Here is a 23,968-nt window from a genome sequence, read left to right as displayed (position 1 = left end):
ACAAATACTAATGAACAAAATATTAGTGGAGGATTATGACATGAACTGCTTACATTATATTATAAGAGTTTTATGCAGACCCCTGCCAAGTATCTCCACACTCCATGTATCTGCCTTTTCGCCTTTCTAGTTTTAGTTTGCATATTGCAAACCCATTCTTACAATGCCCAGAGGAAGACTGTAAAGGGACAGGGTTTTCCCAGATGACAAAGCAAATAATGCTGTGTAAGTTCACGAGGCACACAGTCTTGTCAGCAGAACAAATTCAGTCGACTGAAATAAAGGGACGAAAATGTTAACGTTCGTTCCTTGTTTGGTGCAAGCATTTTCAGTTCAAAAATGTTTCTTTTTCTAGGTGATGTCTTTGTACTGTGACTGTGAGCATAATGCATATTTATTGCAGTAATCAGCTCTCTACACCCGTTTGGTAGTGTCAGATTTCGATTCCTGTTAGGAAGAACCAGTATAAGCAACACAAATGGTGACCTGTGGATAGCGTACGTCAGTTTAGTTACCCTTCTAGAGACTCTGGTTCGAATTTTGGTTCCATTTTTATGTGAGTGTAGATGTGATGGATCCCTCCTACTCTCAGTTTTGTTGCGTGCAAATCCGTTTGCACAACAGACCTCTGCAATCCTTTCTCTTTCTCGAGAAAAGGTAATGAAAAATGCTTTTTGAAAACTTGTGATTCGTAGGAACAGAAGTGTGTTCTAATGAATGAGGAGTAGGCTGGGACTGTAAAAAACAAATTATGTTCTTAGTTTTGCTCAAGATCACTTCTGTGATCTTAAACGTTTTAATCCATATGTCAACTCCTTACCTGTAACTGCCAAAATAAAACGGTTAGTGATTGAAATGGTTGAAAGCCATGCCCCTTAGCTTGTGACAGGAGACTAAGGTACTTAGAGTTCCGCTGCAAATCACTGGCTCAAAGAATGAAGACATTCATAATGTCATTTTTCTTAATTGATGCTCCTCTCTTGTGGATAACAGCAGTATTTATCAGAAGAGGGATTTTCAAGCTGATGTCTATAACGTGTGAGACAGGCAGCTTCCTGTAGATTTCGAAGGAGTGCCATTGGGTGGTCATTCTTTTTTTGTCTCTGGGATCACTTTGGAGTATCTTTGGGATGGCCAAAGGTTCTGAAGACTCATAGGCATTCCAGTCCGTTGTTCTGTGTCTCCAGGCTCTGGCTGGACAGCTGTGTTCGAGCCCGTGAACTCGAAGCCCCCCGCACCCTGTGTGGCCATGGACGTTGGATCGAGCGTATGGGATTCAGCGGCCCCAGAGAACACCACGCCAGAGGAGAAAGGATGGGCAAAGTTTACAGACTTCCAGCCTTTCTGTTGGTAAGAGGGGCACACGTTCTTTCAATTTCTTTATAACTTCTGAATGAAAGAATATTTGAAATACAGTTTGATGGAGTACATTGACTGTAATCTTTTCTTCTTCCCTTTCCCTTCCCCTGGCTACCCCTTTTATTTTTTAATATTGCCTGAGTGTTCTGGATCAGGGCTTCATACTTCCCTTTGCCTTCCAGTGCTTCTAACTGGTGTTAGCATTCATGTCTTACGATACAGGAATACTTTACGTATCATCGCTGCTGCTATACTAAGAGTATCAAGTAAATTAATACATTTTTAAGAAGAAAAATATTTATGTAAAGAAAGAGTAAGCCCTAATGATTTCTTCTGTTGGGGATATTTAGAAGCACAAGCGAGATATCTGCACTTCATTCTCAAGGCTTTTCCCCCCCCTTCCTTTAGCTCAGAATCAGGTCCACGATGCAGTTCTCCTGTCGACACAGAAAGCAATGATTCCGATGGAAACCCGAAGCAGAGTCAGGACAAGAACTGTAAGTGAGAATGTTACAAGACAAAACAGATGTATTATTTAAGCTGTTTGAAATTCTGCATAGCGTACCAAGTCTACTAGGGAGGACTTCCCTCTGGTGTCGTCTGCCTTATCTTACTTGAAGGCTTTCTTTTGTACAGAGATCAATCTATTAAAATAGTAACTCAGAAATCCTGAATGTTTGTTGGGTTGATACTATTCAGCAAGAAAAGGATGACATTTAAGTTAGTAAGAGTTGATGTCACAGAGACGATTCATTTCTAAACTGTTCAAAAGTCCTAGTTGAACTGTATGCTTGGTTATAAAATTCCTTGCCAAAAATTAAAAGGATAGGGTAAGTTATACTTGGCAGTTGTGCTGAGCCAGTTGGTTAGCTTCAGTCTGATTTCTTTCCCTCCTCCTTTCTGAGCAAGGAAAAATAAAATTTAACAAAGGACTTTGATGGAACTAAATTAAACTTTTGTCTGTAGTAACCACTGAAAGGTGGATAATACTGGCAGGGGTAGCACGGTACCCTTTTCTGCCATCTGCATTTTCTGGTATACTCTCCCCGTGGAGTTGGAGATCCAGTTCGGTAGAGCCCAGACCGCACGCGATGACTGCTTTATGGACGCACCTTGTTTAAGTCTACCCAGGTAGTGATCTTCAGTCAGGCACTGTGCGTTACATCAAGTTGTGTGAGCAGCTCTGGGAGGAAAAACACTTTCTGAGACTGCGATGCTTCTCTGCCACTTTTGTGAGAGGCTTTCCTTGCGTGTGAAATGGAAACCAGTGAACACTTCAAAAAGTATAGCTGCTTAAATTATGCCACAGCAAGTTCTCAGAGCTAGGTCACAGTCAGCAGGGACCCCAGGGACTGCCTTAATCCTCCGTTCAGAGTTACCACCGTTCAACAAGTGAAGGAAATAGTCTCCTCTGCTGTTTGTATTAAACACAGACGTGAGGTGGCAGGTGGAGAACACTGATTTGTGGGGTTGGGTTTTTTTTCCTCACTTGTAAAAATAATATTGCATGCTGTGGGATCTGCACAGAAACTATCATCTCAAAATTTGCAATAGTTGGAAGCACTCCATTTTACACCACCCTACTTACTTGGGTCGTACCCAGGGAATTGTTCCTGTGGTTTTGTTCATTTTGCAATGTGAATTATTTACTTTTCTCAGTCAGCGCTGCCTCTCCCTGTGTTTGGAACGTCTGTGTCACGAGGAAAGCGCCGCTGGTTGCCTCAGACAGCAGCTCCTCTGGAGGCTCCGACAGCGACGAGGAGGAGGATAAAGCTGATATCGTCACAGAAACCATCAGCACAGGCTCAGGCCAGGAAACCATCAAGCTGACTATGGATGCTAAGAACGAGAAGGCTGTTTTCACCAGGTGCGAAAGGAATCTCCTTGGGCTGGGGTCCTGCTCCGCCCTGGTTTTAGCCCCTTGTGCGGCAAGGGGTTGATGTATTACTTTTCCCTTTTAGACACCATGGTTCCAAATGTCCTGTGTGAGGGTGTCTTACAGCTTTCTTGTCACGGGGGTTTTGTTTTAAGAAAATACTTAGAACACGTTTATTTTAAGAAACGTGTGTGGCTCATTTTAGCCCCTGAGCCACATCACAGAAGCATCGCCCGTTTGGCTGGCTGGCTGCACAAGAGATCCGGGCCTGCGCTCATGGCAGGGGTGCCAGGTCAGATCGCACAGAAGAGCCAAGCAAAGCCTGGCGTGATGGCAAGTACAAGGGCTGACATGGAATCGGTGGACGGTCTTGCAGGGGGAAGATTTAAAAGCCTCAAGCTATCATTTTCCCCTCATTGTCAAAGTAGTACATTATAGACAATAAATGATAAAAAATGAAAAATGCCAGAAAAAGATGTAGCAGATCCTGAGATTCATTAGCTTTTGGACAGCAATTTGGTTGGAATTGCATGGGCTCAAATCTAGCCTACTCTAATCATTTGAGAGGGGAAGCTGCTTTTCAAAACAGTTCACTGTGGTGCATCCAGAATCATAGAATCAGTAAGGTTGCAAAAGACCTCTAAGATCATCTAGTCCAACCATCAACCCAACACCTCCATGCCTACTAAACCATGTCCTGAAGTGCCACATCTACATGTTTTTTAATTCCTTCAGGGATGGTGACTCCACCACTTCCCTGGGCAGCCTGTTCCAGTGCTGGACAACCCTTTCAGTAAAGACTTTTTTCCTAATATCCAGTCTAAACCTCCCCTGGCACAACTGGAGGCCATTTCCTCTCATCCTATCACTTGTTACTTGGGAGAAGAGACCGACCCCACCTCTCCACACCCTCCTTTCAGGCAGTTGTAGAGAGCGATGAGGTCTCCCCTCAGCCTCCTCTTCTCCAGGCTCAACAACCCCAGGTCCCTCAGCCGCTCCCCATCAGCCTTGTGCCCCAGACCCTTCCCCAGCTCCGTTGCCCTTCTCTGGACACGCTCCAGCCCCTCAATGTCTCCCTTGGAGTGAGGGGCCCAAAACTGAACACAGCATTCGAGGTGTGGCCTCAATTACCCGATTTTGGGTAGTATTGGGAAGTATTGCCCAATTTTGAGATATTTGGGTTTTTTCCTCATGTTCCTTACAAGTATGTAGGGTATGATTTAACTACTTGGAGTCATTGCATTTTTTGCATCTGACTCAGGAACAGGTATTTATTTTTTATAATGTGGTTATGTGACTTTTTTGGATAGTCACTGTGAGCTTCTTGGCATCTGTACACACTCCAGCAAATAGCTACATGGAGTGAAAAAGCAGTGGCTCAGAAAACAAGTGGGATTACAGGACTAGGTAAAATTATGGGAGGAAGTTAACCAAAGGTATGCTTGGTTAGGCAACTCTGAATTGAGTTTTTAATAACGTGACTGTTTTTTATTTTGGATGTCCACCTCAGATGGCCTTTACACTCCATACTTGAAATGAGTGAGATGCCAGAGATTGCTTTGCTTGCGGTGATTGCATCTGAAGGGCAGTTTTGATAAATTGAGTTAGTTCGTATGCATAGGGATGGCATGGCCAAGCAGACTGGCTTCACAAAAAATGGAAGATGAGGAAAATAAGAATACTGCCTGCTGTGCTAAAAGCAGCATCTCCTTCCCCAGTTTTCATTGCACTTGAATTATATCTAATTAAATCCATTGGCATGTGTAGCTAAACCAAACTGTGCCCCAGGTGTTTTTCCTCTCTGAATGCATGGTGTTTGTGAGCAGAGTAGTGTTGCACTTGACTGTCTTGATTCACAGTAGCAGTGTAAATCTTATTTGGCCTGTTGTTATGTCTTCCATTTATTTCCGAGCAGGTAGGGAATTTTTTTTTTCTGATTTGGCTGGTTAGATGTTGTGGGCTATGCTGCTGTTTCAAGCAGTGTAATTTTGAATGTGTTTTTCTCCCTAAATAAGTGTATGTATCTCGAGCATGTTCGGTAAGGACAAGGCTTCCAGAACCTGCTTGGTTTTGCATGACTGCAATTCCACAAAATTAATTCCATTTTGGCAAAGAAAGTAAATACTTGAATAACCACAGTCTCCACTTCAAAGGTGTCTGTAGCTTTCCACAACTATAACTGTAGCCAAAAATCAAAATAGAAGCTGTGGGAAGACAGAAACCTGTTACCTAGGTGGCGATTTCAGCTGCTGCAGGTCTGTTTAGTAGCCAGGTTTCTCCCAGTGTATGAATTGCCGTATTGACCAGTGACGATAATGGAAGCTTCCTGGTATCCTCGGCTCTCCCAAACCAGTCTGCCTTCTGTTGGAACAGATGCAGTTAAACTCAATTGGCCGGTAGTGAATATATTAATTTCTTACCATGTTCCTTAATGATTCCAAGGAAATGAACTATACTCAACGTTTAAGAATTTTCAGATTGAATATGTGGTTCTTGATGACTTTCCACAAGCACTTCCCCAGAAGTCCTAAACTTTTACCTGTTTCTGTCAAAATGGGTCTTCCCTCTCCTTTTTCCCCTCCCTGCAATACTGAAATCTACAGTGGAGATCTTTAATACTCCTTGGAGCTACACAAGGACTCTGTAGATTCTACCGTCACTAGGGTCATGAGAGCTCCAGCTGGTACAGTACATGCCTCTAAAACCCTCCATGACCATCATCTTAACTGCTGATGCTTCTCTGTTTGCCCGTACTGCCCCAAAATTTAAACTCTGGAAAGTTAAGTATTTGTCCTTGCATGGCTTAGTAGAGTGTCCCTCACAGCAGTTCTGCTTAAAGTAGCCGTATTAGTAGTTTAAAAATCATACACAAAGAAGGTGTTTCAGATGTATTTAGGTAACTTCTCTACTTTAAATGTATTCAGCTAACTTCCTTTCCCATCTCTAATTCTATATGGTAGTTTCTTGTGGAAAAAATAAGTAGTTTTGCAGAAGTTATCTGACTAGAGAGCTTCCAGTATTGCCAAATCTCGTTCTGTGATAACTTCAGAATGTGTGTGCTAGGCTTGAGAAAGATGCTTTTTACAGTGTACTGAATCTTCTGCTTTTTTGTATATTGATCTGAATTTTATGTGGAAAATGCCGTGTTCAGTGATTGTACTCTTTGAAATAGCTTTTAAAATGTTCCTGCACGTTCTCCTGGCAGGAACACCGCTTGAGGATACGGTTGCAAAGTTAACTCTTTTGTCTGTTTTTTCAGCGATCTTTACTGTTTTCTTTTTCTTCCTTTCTTTGCTTTCTTTCCATTTCTGCCTCTATTGCTGCCTTTCTCTCTTGCTGTGGGTATTGCTCAGAGTATTTAGACCTGCAGTCAGAGGGTATGTATGACGGTGACCTTCTCAGGGTTCCAAACATCCACCTGACAAGTAGTTTCTCCCATTAGTTACTTCATACTGGGCTGGAAAAAGAGCTGTTGGACCGCTGGACTGGGAAAGCTCAGCTTTTCACAATCAGTTAAAACAGATGCTAGAAATTATATTTCCAAAACCTGCATTTGAGGTTGTGTATAGGCCTCTGTGAAAGTATGCGCACAGTCAACGTAGCCATTGATGAACCATTAAAAAGCAAATGCGGTGTTTGTGGTTCCATGCATCGTGTCCTTGCGCTTCTGCCATTCCACCTGTTTGTGAGCTCTTTCTGCAAATAGGAATTTTTTTATTATTTTAAAAGGAAGGTTCATGCTCTGGTCAGGAAGACTATAGGAAAGCCTTGCTGCTGCAGTTTGCTAACGCACACACTCCTGGAGTTGCTGCCTGTGTTAGATGGGGTAGTGGCCAAGTCTCTTGAGACTTTCTCGCAACAGCACTAACAAATATTTTACTTGTATGCTGTAATACGCCATGAAATAACGGTTGGTGTGTTTTCCAAAGGCTATTTTTTTTTTTTACAAAATACTTTTTTTTTTCCCCCCAAGTTTTCTTTCTGTTTTAAATTGTGGGGTTTTGCTAGTTATTTTCTAGAATTCATCCATTTAAATGAATTTTCCCAGTCACTGTGCAAGCTAGCAAGACTTTGCTGTAATTTCTGCATGAGATCAGAGACAAAAAGAGAAATCCGCTGCAATAAGCATGTCTCATAACTGTTTTGGCTGAAGAGGAGTATGTTGCAGCAAACATGTAAACTTTTGTATCCAGAAAGGACAGTTACCCGATGAACAGAAACACCGTCCTGACTTCTCTGAGCAGGAGGGTCAAGAAATGTAGCTCAGCATGTGCCTGCAGTCGCCAGAGGCTAAAGGCTTTCCGAATTGTAAGCTGTGTGGTATTTTAAAATAGTTGTAATTGCGACATGTACTTACTTAACTTACTATTTCAATAATTGACAATGCCATTTCAACAAAGTTTTGAAAGTTGTCTGCCTCTTTCATAAGTAGGCGAGTACGTATCGCATTTATCTCACAGTACGTGCTATTGGGCTGTCCTTTTTGCCAGAAAAATGTAGTAATATTAAAGCTGTTAACGAGTGACCCGAGAGGTGTAGTCCCTGCCAGTATTTGGCTGGATGAGCGTTCTCGAAGCTGGTCGGAGCCAGCGCAAGCTGTGAAGGTCTCGGAAGTTTCTGCAAGGCTTTGCTGAAGTTGCAGAAGCAATCGATGAAGGAGCCGGGTGAAGCGCGAGGGCTCCGCAGCGGCGTCAGCCCGGGCGGCTCCACGCTGCTCCTGTTTGTCAACCTGCGCGTAGCAGAACAAACAGTCATGAGACTTGCATTTGATGGGGAAAGCAGAATAACGGATGCAAAAGTGTACGCAGTGTGAGCAGTACTTTCTGTGGGAAATGCCTCGCATTTCCGTGTCTGTGTGCTTAATTTTTAACTGTATGATATTAACCCGAGCTTTTGCATTTCTTCTTCATGATTTTCAAAAGCTATCTGAAGTATTTTGCTGCTGAACTGTTCAAATAAGGTTTCTAAGCAGCTCCTTAAAAGATGAGCTGCACTTAATAATAAAAAACCCCAGCTTTTGCTGTGTATGGTGATAGTGGGCTTGGGATGTTTATAAATTTTAATTTCTCTTTCAGTTTATTAACATTAACTTTACCTGAAATGCTTTTTTCCCTTTAATCTTTTCTTTTCTTTTTTTTCTTTTTTTTTTAAATGGTTGGACATGTTTACTGTCCCTTTCTCCCTAGGGCCTCCTCACCCGACTAGCGTGGATAAGCAACTGAAAAAGAAAGTTTAGAGGGGAGGCTGGCATCCATCTGAACAATAGTGGTTGCTGTCTGTCACAAACAAATATATTTCTTCTGTGTCTGTATGATGCCAACTTTCACGTAGTACATTCTTCAGCTTTGGAGGCAGACGCCGTAGGTGCTGCAGCGGTTTCCTTAGACGTGAGGTGAAAATGAGACAACACTAGCAATTTCTGCATTTTGCAGAAATTTCTGCATTACGGTTTCTGTAAAATCACTGTAAAAGTCTCCTCTTGTTTCTGATCATACACGGTTCTGGGATGAAAGTACTTAACTTCCGTTCTAACAGCAGTGACAACCCTAAATTGCTGAAATAGCTCAGAAATAGCAGCTGGCAGTGGTTCCTCCCGTTGCTCTGGGCATGGGGGCCGGGGCTCCGCACCGCACGGGCGTCCCTGGGGCCCGGGCCAGGCGCTTGCGCAGGGCGGCCAGTGGCGTTGGCTGTTACTGAGCAAGGAGTTACGGTGCAGCATCCGCTTACATGCAGTAGAGAAAATAATCCTCCAGTTTCCCAAGCTGAGTGGAGTGACGTTGTCACAGTGGATGTTTTGAGCTCTCCCATCTTGGGATACGTTTTTCTTTTCTGTGCCTGCCGACTGTTCGTCTTGCATGATGTTCGGATTCGCCATTGCACGTGACGAGCATGAAACATCAGCACGAGACACGGTTGTCTTGGTGTATCTCGTTTTGCTGCCCAACTGCAACGAGTTGCTGGAATGCTTGGAGCAGGTGGTGAGGGGAACCGAGCATGCTGTGGGAAACGGGGCATGGAGCATGACACCACCATGTTTGTAAAATTTGGCTGCGTATCGGTGTACATTTATTCAGAAAGAAACATAAAAGTGACTAATCTGAGGTCCCGTTTCACCAGAAAACTTTTCCAAAGGTGAACACTTAGTGCAATAACTGGCGTAGATGGGATCTTCTACGCGGACATGTGTTGGCCTTTTTAATGGGAGAACGCATGTAAATTTGGGAGCCAGACCTCCCATGTTGTGTGACTTTGTCTCATTAACAGCCAACAAACAATTTTCCAGTGTGTTGAGAAGTATGTGTGTAGCATGGCTGCCCTTGCATCTCTTACTTTGTCCTGTGGTTGGTCGTTGCCGAGCCTGGCTTTTAAGGTCTTGCTTGTGGGCTCAGCATGACACTTGTGTTTAGCTACGCTCTTTATACACGTCTTGCTTCTTTGTTTATAGTGCCACTGTTTTTCCTAGTGCGTCTTCACAGTGTTTTGTTGTCTATGGTACTAATTGTTTACCAGAGAGACTAGAGGATATCTAAAGTGTATCCCAGGAGCCACAGTAGTGAGCTTCAGAGGTGGGTAGAATTGAACTCTAAGGCCGTTTCCTTCAGTATCAAATCCTTCTTTCCTGAAATACGTAAAGCTCTTCGATCGTTTGGGACTACAGCCTGAATTCTTTACCGATCCCTTGGCAATGAGATGTAGGTCAGTATTGCACTTGGCGTCAGGAGGAGCTGCATTAGGTGCTGTAGCACGTGGATTTCCATCCGGCAGGGCAATTCAGGGTCAGTTTGGCTTATTTTGAACCACCAGCAAAGCTGTTCTAGCTTAATTTGTCTTGCTAGATCAGAGGGGCTCTTAGTAAACAGACCAGTGGCAAACCAGGGTGAGAGCAGGATGCGTTTTGCAGTAGTGCTGTCGAAATGGCTGTTAAAAATAAGTTTGCACAATGCAACTGGGCAAGAGAGAGGTGTTCAAAAAAATTGCAGTGCTAAAGCATTTTCTCTGTAGAGCTGGTGGAAATGTACAGGAAGAACTGAATTGTTGTCACAAGTTAAGTGAGCTCCTGACGTTTTCATCTTCATAAATAGAACAGCACATCACTTTATTTTGACTGGGTATCAGTTTTGATACGGAATAGTTTTATGACAATTTGGTAATGATCAAGTGTGAACTTTGTTGAATGCTGTTTTTCTAAGAAGAAATTGCACTTCAGGGAAAACAGTTGTATTGTTAGTTTGAGGAACCTTTGCATTTGCAGGATTTGGGCATTAGAGCAAAAAAGAATGAGCAACCCTTTTGTAGCACCTAAGGTCTGGAAGGAGGATATATAATATTTCTTTCTTACATATATTATCTTCCATGTAGTAAAAGCCAAGAACTCCATGCTGTCTTTGTGGCAGATTTTTCTCAAAGAAGTTGATGGAGTTGAAACTCACTACTTGAAGAGAGCTGCAAGTTTCCAGGAGCGTGTGAAAAGCAAATCTCTGGAAAGCATTCACAGGAGTGCGGGATGAGCAAGTCCTACACCCCAGGCGGCCTCATCCCTCCTGGGCTTCCAGCAGAAGGTGAAGCCTTCCCCAGAGGCAGCTAGAAGCCAAAGTTCACCTTCCCGAGTCCCTTGTCTACAGCAACGCGTGTGCATTTGGGAGAGGTCACTGGAAGGTTCTTGAAACCAGATGTAATACTGCCACGGCTTTCCATGACTACCTTCTCTTCTGGTTGCGCGTGTAAACAGAAAGCCCGTTCACGTTTCCCAGTGGCGGGGCAGTATATGTGTATGTATGCGTGTGCATATATTTTGCACAGACACCAGCGGCTTTGACCCAGAAGTGTTTCGGTAGTTTAATACGTTTAATACATGTACACATCAGTTAACATAAAATAACAGCTTTTGAACAAGTAGTGTTTTGACTACTTCTTAGCTTAAAATTATTATTGTAGTTTATCGGATAATTATTCTAAGTGAAGTCCGAGTGCTTGGCAGGACGCATCACCCAGAGGAGACGTGATGGTACCTGCCTCAAGGAACTCGCTGCCTTAAAAGACAAAGCATAGGTGATGTTTAAGCTATGAAATACATCAGGTAACGAACACATCAGGAAGAGTAAACGAGAAGAAATGACTCGGTTCCCTTTCAGTCTCTTTACAATCCCCTGCCATGCTTCAGAGCAGTCTGTGAAGCGTGCCATTGGAGGGTTCCTCACCCCCAAGTGACTACGGCCAAGACTCACCAGATTCCACGTTCTGAAGTTGGATCCGGCGGGAGGTATTCCTTGCCAGTGTCTGTAGTAGCACACAGGTATTTACGCCTCCCGGAGATTCCCAGCTGATTAATTGCCTTCTTTCTTCACTTTGCTAGACACCAGGCAGTAATAATAGTCCACTGCTGCCACAAAGTTTCTTCTGTCTCTAGACCCCCAGATTATCTTCTTGCAGTTCTCCTGCAGAAGCCCTGTTGCATAAAGGTCAAGCAGAGACTGTCCTGTTCGGGACGCTTTGAGCTCAGCTGTGTTATACCTATGGTGAAGCAAACTTGATCAGCTCTGCTAAGCCCGATACTCACCAAGCACCCAGGTGAGGAGAACACCACCAGACCATGCCAGGGCTGTCCTGAAGCAACCAGCCAGGGGTTAGGAGGAGACATCTCCAACTTATTTTATGCAAACTCTGTTCTAACCTTCTAGAGGGCAAGGTGACTGGGCCTAATAATGCAGGTCATATTTTCTAGACTTACTTTCTGATAAGACTGAAGAGTTTGGGCATTCAGCTTGTGCAGTGGGGGTGCTGAGAGATCTCGGAAAGCATTGCAGTGCTTGTAGGAAGAGAGGAGTCTCTGTTACAAGTGACCTCCAGAGTGGTGTTTACAAACTTGGTGGTTAAGTTGCAGAATTTGGCTACGATGTTGAACTTGGTGAACATAAAGGAAAATTGTCCTGGCTCTTGTGTTGGAAAGCCCAGTGGGCATGGCTGTAGGTGGCATTCACAACTTGTTTGTGCTGAGTGCTTGTCCGTTGTGAAAAAAGACCCGGTTCTGGACAGACTTACGCTTGCTGTCGGAAAATTTGTACAAGTGGCGGCTTTGAATTAGAGCTTAAAAATTCCTAATTCTTTCTGGAGTGGGAAGTATGAGAGAGATGTTTGCAGAGCTTAACTAAGAAGAGTCTACAGGAGATACAGACATGGTTGCTGATAACTCTTCTTCCTGAGCCTGCCTTAACCAGCCTCGTGAGAGCAGAGTTCTGTTCTTTGCCGGTAACATGCTCCCTGCCCCTGCCCTCAGCCCGGTCGGGGTTTGGCAACGTGGCGGTGGACCATTTGATGACTGCGCTGGCAGCAGGGTTGTACCAGACTGGCGTTTAAGGGACACAGCGAGCTGCTCAAAATAAGCTGACCAGAGGAATACTAATGCAAAATATTTATAGGTACTAGAGTTTATTCTAGGCTAGAATTAGATATTGTTATTAACCCTCCTGCATGGGTCATAGTATTCTGTGTTCCACACAAACTCCTTGGCTTGTTTTACCCCATTAGCTTGGCCTGTAAGTGTCCTTCTGCAGAGGTTTGCGTGTCCGGCTTTGCTTTTGCGTGAGCCTGTTGATGAGAGATGAATTTCCATGCCCCCTTCGTGGTCAGGTAACCCCAGGACTTCATAACATCGGAATCTTTGTGTCACGGAAATTTTAGTGATTGAATTTAAGAAGTTTATCTTTGAGCAATTTAAATCTCATGAGCTCCGGTTTCTTGTGTGGGAAGTAATTTTCTGATGACATTTCTGGCAACGTAGTTCAATTCTCTGCTGTCTCATCTATCCCCTGCAGTTTCTCTAAGGTATATTTTTGTACTTGCGGTATTTCTTTCTAAGAGCATGTTAGCCCTTTAGGAAGATAAATGTTTTGATTTCATTATTCCTCATTTTTTATGTATTTTTTTCAAGAGCACACAGAAAAGTAGCTACAGAAATAGAACCTTGATCTCAAAATCTCTGTCACATGTCTTAATTACCAGACTGTGATTATATGTACGCATTATAAACTCCCCCGGCAGCTGGTGACAGGGTTCCAGCTCAGTCATCTGCTGAGCTTTCCTTCCATTTTTGTAGGCGTGCTCTCTGAAAGAAGGAGAAGAAATCATTCTTGAAACTGGGGCTGGGTTAAAACTGTGAGGAAGATCATTCACATGCAAGCTTGTCCTCTGCCTTAGAAGGCAAAAAATAAAGATGTTCACAGAAATAACTTCTCCAGTTAGAAATACGGGTCTTTTTAATACAAATGTAGAAGATTTGGAGGTTTTGTGCTAGCAGTTTTTTTCCTTTTTCAGGATTTGAGCTTCTGTTTTGTTGTAGGGAGACATCATTGGAAATGTTATCCCTCAGGCATGGGAATCTGTCATCCCATGTGTTACTGAAAGCAAGTTAATTTAACCGTGTTTGGCTTCTGAAGATACCACTCATGAACATCCAATCAAGTTTTTTTTCTTCCTCAGGATTTTAGTTCTGTACTTAAATTTAGGTCTTTTCTAGGTGCACACAGAAGTATCAGGTGCCACTTGGGAAAAATCTGCGGAGTAGAGCAGCGTAGGTGCCTGTATTAGATCAGAAACACGCTTTGCCAAAACCGGCAGTTTAAGGAGCTGGGAAATCTGCTTGGTGGTGGTGGCCAACAGAGGGCAATTCCAGGAGAGGTGAGCTCCTCTAGGCTGCCTTTCCCACGAAAGGCTGGACCGGAGGGTCTCCTGAGGTTCCTTCCAGCGGGTCTTTTGAGGTTCCTTCCAGCGGGTCTTTTGAGGTTCCTTCCAGCGGGTCTTCTGAGGTTCCTTCCAGCGCGGGCTGTTCTGTGGTCCTGGGTACTGGTGCTGACAGTCTCCAGTTACCGCCGGGCAAGAGGTCTGCTTTTGGTTTGTTGCTCCCGGTGGTAAACTTGATTTTCTGGACTCTCTAAACTTGCAAAGTCTTGGCCGAATGTACTTCCCCGTTTGCATCCTTCTGCTGTTTGTTCTCTGTGTTTGTCCGTAGGAGAGCGCACCAGCAGAGGTAGCTGCGGAGGGTGGTGAAATGTCTGGTTTGCAGGCGATGGGGATACATGGGGAACTCTTAGGCCAGAGTTTGCTGCAGGAAATGGGAATGCCTTTCTTGAGGAGCTGTCGTTCTTGTGCGTATTTGGTGTCTTGTTGATTTTTAGGAAGCATAGCCTCCAGGATGCGTACGCTGCTTTTTAATTCCAGTTTATTTTCAGTTCTTATTTCTTTATGGGACTTTTGTGGCCTGTGCTAGGAGAGGAGGAGGAATATTTTTTTGTCCGTTGGAATTTAAGCCCCGTTAATTGGCATTTTAACACGAACTTGAATTCTCCCCACACAGCGATGCAGACTGCATGGTTATTGATAAGCTGGCCATCACTGACATCGGAACGACAAAAGCATCCAAGCCCCTGAACAACGTGGCCCAGCACTCGGAGGAGCACCAGAACACCGCCGCTGTTGTCACAGCTGTCACGGAAACAGCCACGAAAGACAGGTGAGATGGTCAAAACTCTCCTTTACCAGCCTGTGACAGAGAATCGGTTTTTACCATGTCACTGAATGCGGTTATTCTACCACGAGTGTACGGTCAAAGTTACATGAGTAGCACATCTGGAGTGTCTTGGAGTGCGTTATACTGCAGGTAGTGTAGAGCTATTACTGCGATATATTGCACATATCTTCCAGTTTCCCAGAAGTGCTGTCAAATCATCTGTTTTATTAAAATAATGGACTTCTAATTTCTTACTCATGCATAACAAATAGATAGTATGGGTTTGTACATCCAGGGGAAAATACAGACATTTAAAATATTATGAGGAAATGTGGGAATGTGTTTTGATAACTGAAACTGGAAGTTATCTCAAGGAGAAATGGTATTAATAATTTTTTGTGAATGTGACAGTTTAGGTCTTTTTAAACATGGAAACCAATCCTTCTGCATGTCTAGTGCTATCACCTCCATAGCTTTGCTCTGGCTCCTGGTTTTGGCCAGAGATGTGTCTCAATAACGAGGTGCTTCTGCTCTTCTTGAGCTAAGACAGCGTCTCTTGGGTGTCTCAATCCTCCTGGAGCAAGCTTGTTGTTAGATTGAATCTCAGACGATGGTGCTTAGCTGAAGCCAGACGTCTGGGCCATCCTACGGGAATTTCTTCTGTTGGGTACTTGTGGTGAGAGGAAGAAGCTCTAACCAGCACTTTGAGCTTCATGCAACCGATCCACTCAACTCCACTCCATTAAAATCCGTCCTGGCTGTCGGCACTATCGCTTCTTACGTCTCCCCGGTACAGCTACTGCCTAGCATTTGAGCCCACAATTTACAGCCAGTCTCACACAAATTCTAGGGCTAGTGTAACTCGTACTGGGGAGGAAGCCGAGTATCCCATCGGGTCGTTGTTCTCACCACCGCACCCCAGGTGCTGTCAGGGCCCCGAGTGCAGCAGCGGGCAGGGGGAGCTGACCCGGGCCCGGAGGGTGACAGCAAAGCGGGGGGCAAAAACCCTGCAGACGAGGTGCCCAGTCCCATGGGACCCCCTCCAGCGATCGCCGTTCACGTCCTCATCCTGGGATGAGGCAGGTCCCGGGACAAGCCATGGAGTCAAGTCAGCAGGTCTGCGGCAGGAAAGTGCAAAGCCACGCGTTCGGCGTAGCTCCGGCAAAGACCTAAATCCAGCTCGCAGGCTGATGGCAGAGGGTGCCTGGGGGGGAGGCCCCAGACAAGGCTGGTCAGGTCAGGGCCTTCTGGTGGACTCAGGACCAGGACGGTCATGTTCCAAACTTCTGGTTCAATAAGTTAATTACTGTTGTGTAATCAGCAGTCAAAGCTGACTTCTCCGTTTCTGTTTTGAATTTTAAATGTAGTATTTTGTAAAGGACTTGGAGGAGGTTCTCATTAGGAAGCTAATAATGTTTTAGCAGGCAGAAGAAACAAAAATAGAGGAAGGATGGCTCAGATACTACTGAGGAGGAAAGTTTCCAACCAGGATGAAAGTAAGCTTTAGGAGCGAGTATGTTCCAGTAGTTATATTTCTCTAATATTACTCTTTGGGTTTCTCTTTAGGAAAGAAGAAGTCTTGCCATGTGCTGAAGCCACATTAAATGGCCCTGCTTGATGAAACAGATGCAATGGGATGTGTGTGATCCAGGCCAGGCTGCTACCTGGTGATGCAATTTGTCAATTTTTTTTTTTTCTTTTTAATTTTATTTTTTAATAAATGCTGCATTGATGAGAGAGCTGGCATTCAGGACCAGACACGCAGTTTCAACACCAACAATCTGTTCTGAAAGACACTTGCATTGTCTAAATGTAGCATTGATCAGTTAGTCATCACAGGAATGATGGGGTTCTTCCCAAGCAAGCCTTCTGCCTAATTTTAGTTCCTTGTCCCCTTCCCTCTCTCCCTTGTTTTTGTTTTGTATTTGGGGTTCAGTCCTATTTTCTTAGTGTTATTGCACACAGTATTCAGCTTCTCTTCAGAAAGGTAGCAGGTCTAACGCTGGGACTTGGACAGTGCACAAGAGTCCCGCAGTCGTGTGACCAAAGTTCCTGATGGAGCTGTCTTTGGGCAGCATTTGCACCGCTTTTGTATAGCAATAAAGCCTTATCGGAAACATTTCATAGGAGGAAAAGATGCAAACACTTTAAATGGGATGAAGCAGGGAGGGATTTTATTTTACGTTTTTGTGGGGTGGGAGGGAAGTCATTGACATTGTCCCAAGCCAGAGGCCGAGTAGCTAACTTGCTGTAATGCTGAACTGTCTTGAGAAACGGGAAGTCTCTGCATTCCAGTGAATTGCTCAGTGCTCTCTCCTCTGGAGACGTGACAGTTCACTGCAGGATCTTGGGTTGGTTAGCAATTGGTCTCTTCTGTCCGAGCCATCAAAACTCAACTTCCCGGATGTCGTCCTCCGTTGGCTGGAGAGTATGCAAAGAAGGTAGCGTGGTGTTTGCCAGCTAAGAGGATAATGATCCACTGGACTGCTGCCATGCAGGAACGAGAGCAGATATGGCACAAACAGGTTATCAGGTGTTTGCTGGCTTTTTGGAGACTAATGTATTTTCAAATTATTATGGAAATCCTTTTCTGTTTGTTTTGTTCTGTTTTTAAAGTTTTTAATGGATGCAGGAACAGCAACACTTTTGCACTTTGTACCTAGTGACAACATTGGAGAGTGAAATGGCCCCAGCACAGGACTCCTGCTGTTACTCCCCAGGTAGTCGGTCACGGAGAAGTTTGGGTGGGGGGGACACGTACCGCTGCCTTGGGATGGTAGAGTAAAACAGTACGGAGAAATGAACTGCGCTTCAGACTGCCTGGGAGCGAGGTCAGTTGAAGGTGTGTACTTGACTCTGGAACACAGGATCTTCTGCGTAGGCTGAAGGACCTACTCCAGTAAAGACTGTACCAGTTTCAGACACGGGTCTGCACTGAGTGGTGCTGGCCTCTGCTTTGAGCTTGTTCCCAGACCGGACTTGTGCACATAGATCATACGGGTGTAGATGTTGGGCCACTTGCAGAAGCAGGCTCGGGCTGGTGACAGCAGATCGCCACGACCAGTGCTCCAGTGCTTATTCTCTACCCCTGTAGTCTAGATACAGAGCTGGGCCTGCTTTGTGTGTAAGCTGTATGCTGAAATTCACCTGTCAAATGTTAAATGCCGCTTACTTTATTAGTCCAAGACCTAAGCTGGAAAATCATTCACTTTGGAATAAAAGCATGAAGCTTGACACATAGGTAGCCAAATAGCTTATTTTCAGATATATTCTCACTTGTGCATAACGAGGGACTTACCCTGTGAGTATGAAAAAGTACCTCACACAGATCTGTTGTTATGAGCAAAGGCATCCTAGCCAGACTTCAGTCTTTTTAAAGAATACTTTATTTTTAACTGTGATATGTATGTAGTGCATATGAAATTTTCTTAACTGTATTGCGAGGTGGTGTGGGGGGGGAGTGAGATGAACAAAACGCTTTCGCTGTTAGAGTCAGTCTGTTCTGCTGGATCAGTATCCGACGGTGACGTACCCGCAGCACGAGGTTATCCTTCTGTGCCCAAAGATAACATATTTTCATTTTTGCTCTTAGGGAAATTTGAGGATTTGCTTTGCTGGAATACCAGATATGGAGGTTGCAGTGCAGAAAGCAGGATGAGATTGCTGTGTGCATCTTGGAAGTTGTGTGCTAGGGTTGTGGGCCACTTGTATGCTGCTGACATAGCTGTGATTTCTCTCAGCTGCAATTACTCGGTAAGCAGGTGCTTTCATGGCACAGTACTGTTGTTCTGGAAGTCTTCTCACTCACTCCTTGTAATTTAAAATAAATAATTTAAAGTTACATTGTGCTGGGAGGAAAAATCTCACTTTCTGCTTCGGTTACCCTGCTTGCTATTTGGAGATCAATCCCACTCTTAGCCAGGATTATCAGAAATGATTAGTAGTTTTGAGTTCCTAATTGGAGACACATTAAAGTCTTAACTTTCAGAGGATTGGTGCTAGAGGTTTTCTGAAAATCAGGTTCTCTTCGGGCATTCTTTAAACACCCAAAAATGATAACTATGACAACTGAAAAATCATTCATCTAATACAGCATCGGTGCAGCTTATTCCAGCAGCTGGTTGAAGACCATGATTGGGCTTCAGTCCCATTAGATACCAGGTGATGGCAATAGTTCTCTTCCAGTCTGTTCTCTGACCGTGGTGCTTGCAGGTTCCACCACGCTACAATTATGACCAAGTCCGTGTAGGATCGAGAGGTTACGGGGAAATGTCCATAGCAGGCACAATTTGACCATCCTTCTGGCTTGATACATTTTCAGCCACCTTGTTAAGCAGATAAATGATCTTTGTGTTGGGTTACGTCATAGACAGGGGTCACCCTACATCACCTCGAGCCGTGCTGGCCGATGTTGCAAGAATATGGATTAGCTGTACCTGCCTGGTCTGTTCATGAAGCCTTGGTTAGGGGAGCAGTAACCTCCACCTGAGAAGAGGCACGGAACAGCTGGCGGCAGGAACACCCTGAAACGTTTTGGAGAGATACGCGAGGACGCGTCTGTCTGTGCCTTCCGTTGCAGATTCTGAACTTGTAATTCGTTAGCTTTTGGCTTTGAGTCTATAAATTTAAATGAAAGCTTTAATAATATATTTAAACATATCCAGTAAGCAGATCTAAAAACACAGTTTAGTTACTGAGGGGCTCGTTATCTAAGGTTATTAATTTGATTACTCGTGTCCAGTTACTGTTGTGATAAGACATTTTGCCGGTAGTTAAATAGATTTGTAGAAATGCACAAGCTCTCTTGCTTTTGTGACGGTGAATGATTCCTCCACGTTTGGGATTTAAGCTCTGAATTATACCTCATCGCTCCCACACCAGCCAACAAGCTGATCTAGAAAAAGTTCCTCATCCTTGGTATGTTGGAGTTTGCAGTTCAGAACAGATCCAGAGTCGGGTGATGGTTTCCTTGCCTGGCTCAAATAATTTTAAGGGTAAACCGTGCGTAAATTTCTTTCTCGTTGTAAGTTTGAGCTTCCCATCTACCTGGAGTCACAGTGGCTATGCAGAGGTTGGCGGGTCCCGCTGCCTGTAGTCTGTGGCCTCTCTCGGTCCCCGAGCCTGGCTGAGCTGGCTTCCTCGCTGTCCCGGGCTGCTGCCCGAGGCTCTGCAGGCCAGCTGGGCTCTGCGACTGCTTTCTGCTTTCAGGTGACCGTAAGGCACAGCATGCAGTGACTTGATTGAGCCCTTTCCGCAGGTCAGGGCGTGCCACGTGCGGTGCCAGCGCTGTGTCTCCGTGGCGGTTGTTCATGGTGGCATCTCGGGGCACGCTGACTGCTGGAGACCTGTGTTCCCTTCTCAGCGGGTGAGCCCTGTGCTCTAGGGAAGGACTGGTACCCGAGGTTGGGGCGGGATGTATTGTCTACTGAAAGTGGATTTACTTCACCCAGCTGTACCCTTTAAAAACCCCCTCGGCTTGCTTAGATACTTGGTCAGAAAGCAATGAAGACTCAGTAGAAGTTATATTCAGCACTGTCCTTCCTCATTTATGTGCAGTATTTTGAATCTGTCCATATCGATATGGTATATATAATTTTAGATTTGAGTATGTATACTGATGAGTGTGTATATAGATATATATTTGCAATATGTATTATTCCATGTATATTTATACACACACAGTTGGATATTGTGAGAAACCTGGTGAAGCAGAGACTCAGAGCACAATGAGCCTAACTTTTTATATCTATGTACAGCTCCGTGATCAATAGCAAGTCATCGACAAACATTCGTTGTACAAGACCAAAACCAGCAAGGCATACCTTACTGGGGGGAAATGGTTCTGCTGGAACATTCTAGTTCAACGGTTCTACCCAGCTGGGCATTGATACGGCGGATTACAAGAGAGCAGCGGCTCATCCAGTGGTCCCGCTGTTGTTCCTGGCGTCCCTGCTGCTGCGGAGCCTTGCCCGCGTGCTTTCACGCTGGGAGAGGAGGGTGTCTTTTCTGCACAATTAGCAGTTAAAAAGTGATCAGCCCACGCTGAATAATTCTTGAATCGTAGCACATTTGTCTCTGGCTGGTTGGATTGTGGGAAAAATATGCTCCTTCGGATGATACGGCCGTTCAGGAGTGCTGCCATCATGGCATCAGATGGCTCTTTTCAGGCGTCCAAACTCCTGCGTTCAGTACGTGGGTATTAAACGGGGGCGAGCACAGCTGTAGGGCTTGCAGTCAGAAAAACCCTGTGCCGCAGAAAAATCAAGCGTAACTAGTTTGGAGCCTTGGAGATGTGATCCGATAGCAGATAAAAACTTGAGTGGTTTGGGTTAATTATTTCTGTTGCTCACCTACAGGTCTTTAATGCTGGGTGCAGGGCCGACAGCACTAGGGGCAGGCGGGTGGTTACGTACCCTCTTCAAACCGGGGGAGACCTGGAGTTGGGTTCATGGGTTTGAATTCCCTTGCTGTCCCAAAGAGGCGAGGTCCTCTCTAAACTTGTATCCACCAGCTTCAAATTAAAGTTTAGGTGAGGTAGTCCTTTGAAGGGAAGTGATCAGGGAACCTGATGGTACTTTATTCAGCAGTTTCACCAGTCTTCTAACAAAATTTTCCCACGCACAAATACAATTTATTGCTTCTTCTCTTGAGTCATAACAGTTATGGCAGACAAAATCCCAGTTAGTCATCTGGATAAGATGTCCTCAGCAAAACGTGGTAGAAATTTCGTGAGCGTCCCGAGGCTTTGCTGCCCTTATTGCTTTTTAGAGAGCTGCAGCTGGCAAGCAGAATGGAACACCAGTGGGTACACAAATTAAAAACAAAAAGAAAAAAGGGCAGAAGAAAAAAAAACAACAACAAAAACCCACAGTGTTCTCCTCAGCATCTATTCAAAAAGACTCGGGCATCCCAGTTTTTCAGCAGAAAGGTTTTGGGTAAGCGTGCGAGGCGGATGGAAGCTAAGGGGCATTCCTAAATAACATATCTAAAGGAGAACATTTAAAATGGCTTTATTCTTGTCTAGTGGCATCCCAAAATTATTTTTCCAGAAACTAGCCAGCGAGCTGTAATTGAAATCCTTCTTGATCAGTGGCATAACTTAGAGCAAATCTTACTGCCAGTCACTAAAGGTTTACACCACGGTGTATGCTCCTTAGACTCGGCTTAATCCTTCCAGCCACGAAGCGCCTTGATTTCCCTCCTGCCCAGTTAGAGCTGGGCCTGAGAACACAGCCTGGGGCTCTACAGCCCCGTGCTAGGGCTTTTTGGTTTTTACACCTCTTTCTTTGCACTTCTTTTCTGACACTCTTAATCGTCTTCTGTAGTATTTTTGTCAGCGTTCACTAGTAAGGTGTTTGGTTTTTTTAGACTTCACCTTCCGTTGTGCTAAGCGCTGTCTTATTGCAATGATAATCACAGTAAAGCTGGGAGAGCCTCATTTTCTTCAGTTGTTCCGTTTATCTGGTAGGGGAAACAGCTGCTGTGTGGCAGAGTCCCCTGATTTCTGCAGATGTTAAAGACCAAAGTGGTTTGCCAGTCGCGGTGGAAGAGGTGCAACAGCTTCTTGCAAGTACTCTGATACTGGCCATGCGATTTGATGTCTCCTGAGACTTCATGAGAGAGGAAAGTCCTGCATCCTGGCTGCCAGATCAATTATATTGATACATAAGATCGTTTGATAGTTTTGCAATGTAATACTTGACTTTTTTGATGCCATATAGCAGCTCATCTTCCAATTTTCAATCATTTAAGAACAGGTTTTCTTCTCCTCTTGCTCTTCCCAAAGCGGTGATCTCACCCTGAATCATGTTCAGAAATTATAAACAATTGATTTTGTTGTTACAAGAGGGTTTGTTGTCATTAGGAAAAAGAGACAAAATGAAACCTGCTGTTTACAATGGCATGCTAATTTTCTTTGTTTGGTTTGGGTTTTTTTTTTTACCCAGTGTCAGTTCTCCCTGAAACCCTGTTCTGCCACATACTCTGTTGTTCTGAACGCATCTGCGTCTCCGGTTGCGAGTTCCCACGAGGCAAGCGTAATGCACTTACGTGCTCTTTTGCCAACCCCAGCTTTAAAATAAAATATTTTTAGATGCTTCTCCCCGAAGTGAAATTCAATTTCTTAATCTCATCCCGGTCCCTTGATGTTCGGGGAGAGCACTCAGTAGGGGAAAACACTGCAAGGGTTGTGCGGTACGATGCTGGTTCATGATTCCGGAGTGCGGCTGTGGGCCTGCGGGGCGGTGGGGTTTTTGCTCTGGTTTGGACATCACAGGCCATTAAAAACCAAACAAACAGGTGAAAGATAGCCCCTTGTTCTGGGAAGATCTTACAGCTTGCTGTTCAGGTTGCATGGGATGGGGGCTTTACTTTAAAAAGTTTGATGCTTAGGAAAGAGCTGAAGGAAGATGGAGAGCTGTACTCGGGTGGATCCGTCTTCACGACGTCGTGTCGTTCGGGGCCTTACCATTAATTGGCTTAAACTAGGACGCGTTGCATTCAGTACTGTACACAGAAAATTCCCAGTAGCCTCATAACTGTAAATTGATGATGCCGCACACTTCAGAGTGGTTTTAGAAAAGCTATTACTTTCACTGCAGAGTGCATTTCACATTACTGTTAGCTTCTGGCTCCTTAACGCGTGTTGTGCTACTGCTGCTTTCTTTTCTAGGCTTGTCCTAACTTGCATGGTTTCCCTAATCGGGGTGTAAAAGGATTTGCTTAAGCCTTGTTACTCAAACCACCATGTAATCCAGACTATGGTTGTGTATAATATGGTTAACGCGAGGCTTGGAAGGATTTAGTTTTATTTTCAAGAGCAACGTGGGCCGGGAAGAGCTGAAGGCTCTCTGAAGCTAATTAAACTAAAGCCTTGGCTTTGGAGGCTATCAAGTGTGTTGACATTGAGTGCAGCAATGTGTATCTTTAAAAACTCTAGGGCTTAGGTATTTGTTTGTAACTGTTCTCTATTTGATTCAATAGCTAACTAATCGGGTTGCAACAGGATTTTTTCCTTTGTAAGACAGGCTAAGACTGACTTTCTGCAAGTGTTTTTTCCCCTTTTCTTAATAAATGTGTTGTCTTGGCAGTTTTTGTTTTGTGGGTAGAAGATGCCTACATACTTAGTTTCCCCATCAAAGCAAGAAATGTTTTTGAGCAAAAGAGAGTCCCAAACTCGAGAACAACCCAAACCCCCTTGTAACTCATTGAATCTTAGACATTTGGTATTA

General features: G+C 44.4%; 1 protein-coding gene across 5 annotated transcripts in view; it reads left to right on the top strand.

Annotated features, from left to right (window-relative positions):
- Positions 1-23,116, top strand: part of PPP6R2 (protein phosphatase 6 regulatory subunit 2) — a 113,920-nt gene extending 90,804 nt beyond the window's left edge. For 4 of the 5 annotated variants that reach the window (XM_075507557.1, XM_075507232.1, XM_075507460.1 and 1 more), the window contains 5 exons: positions 1,188-1,350; positions 1,768-1,856; positions 3,019-3,226; positions 14,586-14,741; positions 16,305-23,116. In XM_075507557.1, coding sequence (XP_075363672.1) covers positions 1,188-1,350; positions 1,768-1,856; positions 3,019-3,226; positions 14,586-14,741; positions 16,305-16,356 — 668 coding nt within the window. In that variant the 3' untranslated portion in view covers positions 16,357-23,116. The remainder of the gene's footprint in view (positions 1-1,187; positions 1,351-1,767; positions 1,857-3,018; positions 3,227-14,585; positions 14,742-16,304) is intronic. The other variant, XR_012776457.1, reaches the window with a different exon arrangement.
- Positions 23,117-23,968: the final 852 nt, after the last annotated feature.

Source organism: Mycteria americana, chromosome 1 (assembly GCF_035582795.1).
Source record: "Mycteria americana isolate JAX WOST 10 ecotype Jacksonville Zoo and Gardens chromosome 1, USCA_MyAme_1.0, whole genome shotgun sequence".
NCBI classification, from domain to species: Eukaryota; Metazoa; Chordata; class Aves; order Ciconiiformes; family Ciconiidae; genus Mycteria; species Mycteria americana.
This window is presented reverse-complemented; position numbering and strand designations above follow the sequence as displayed.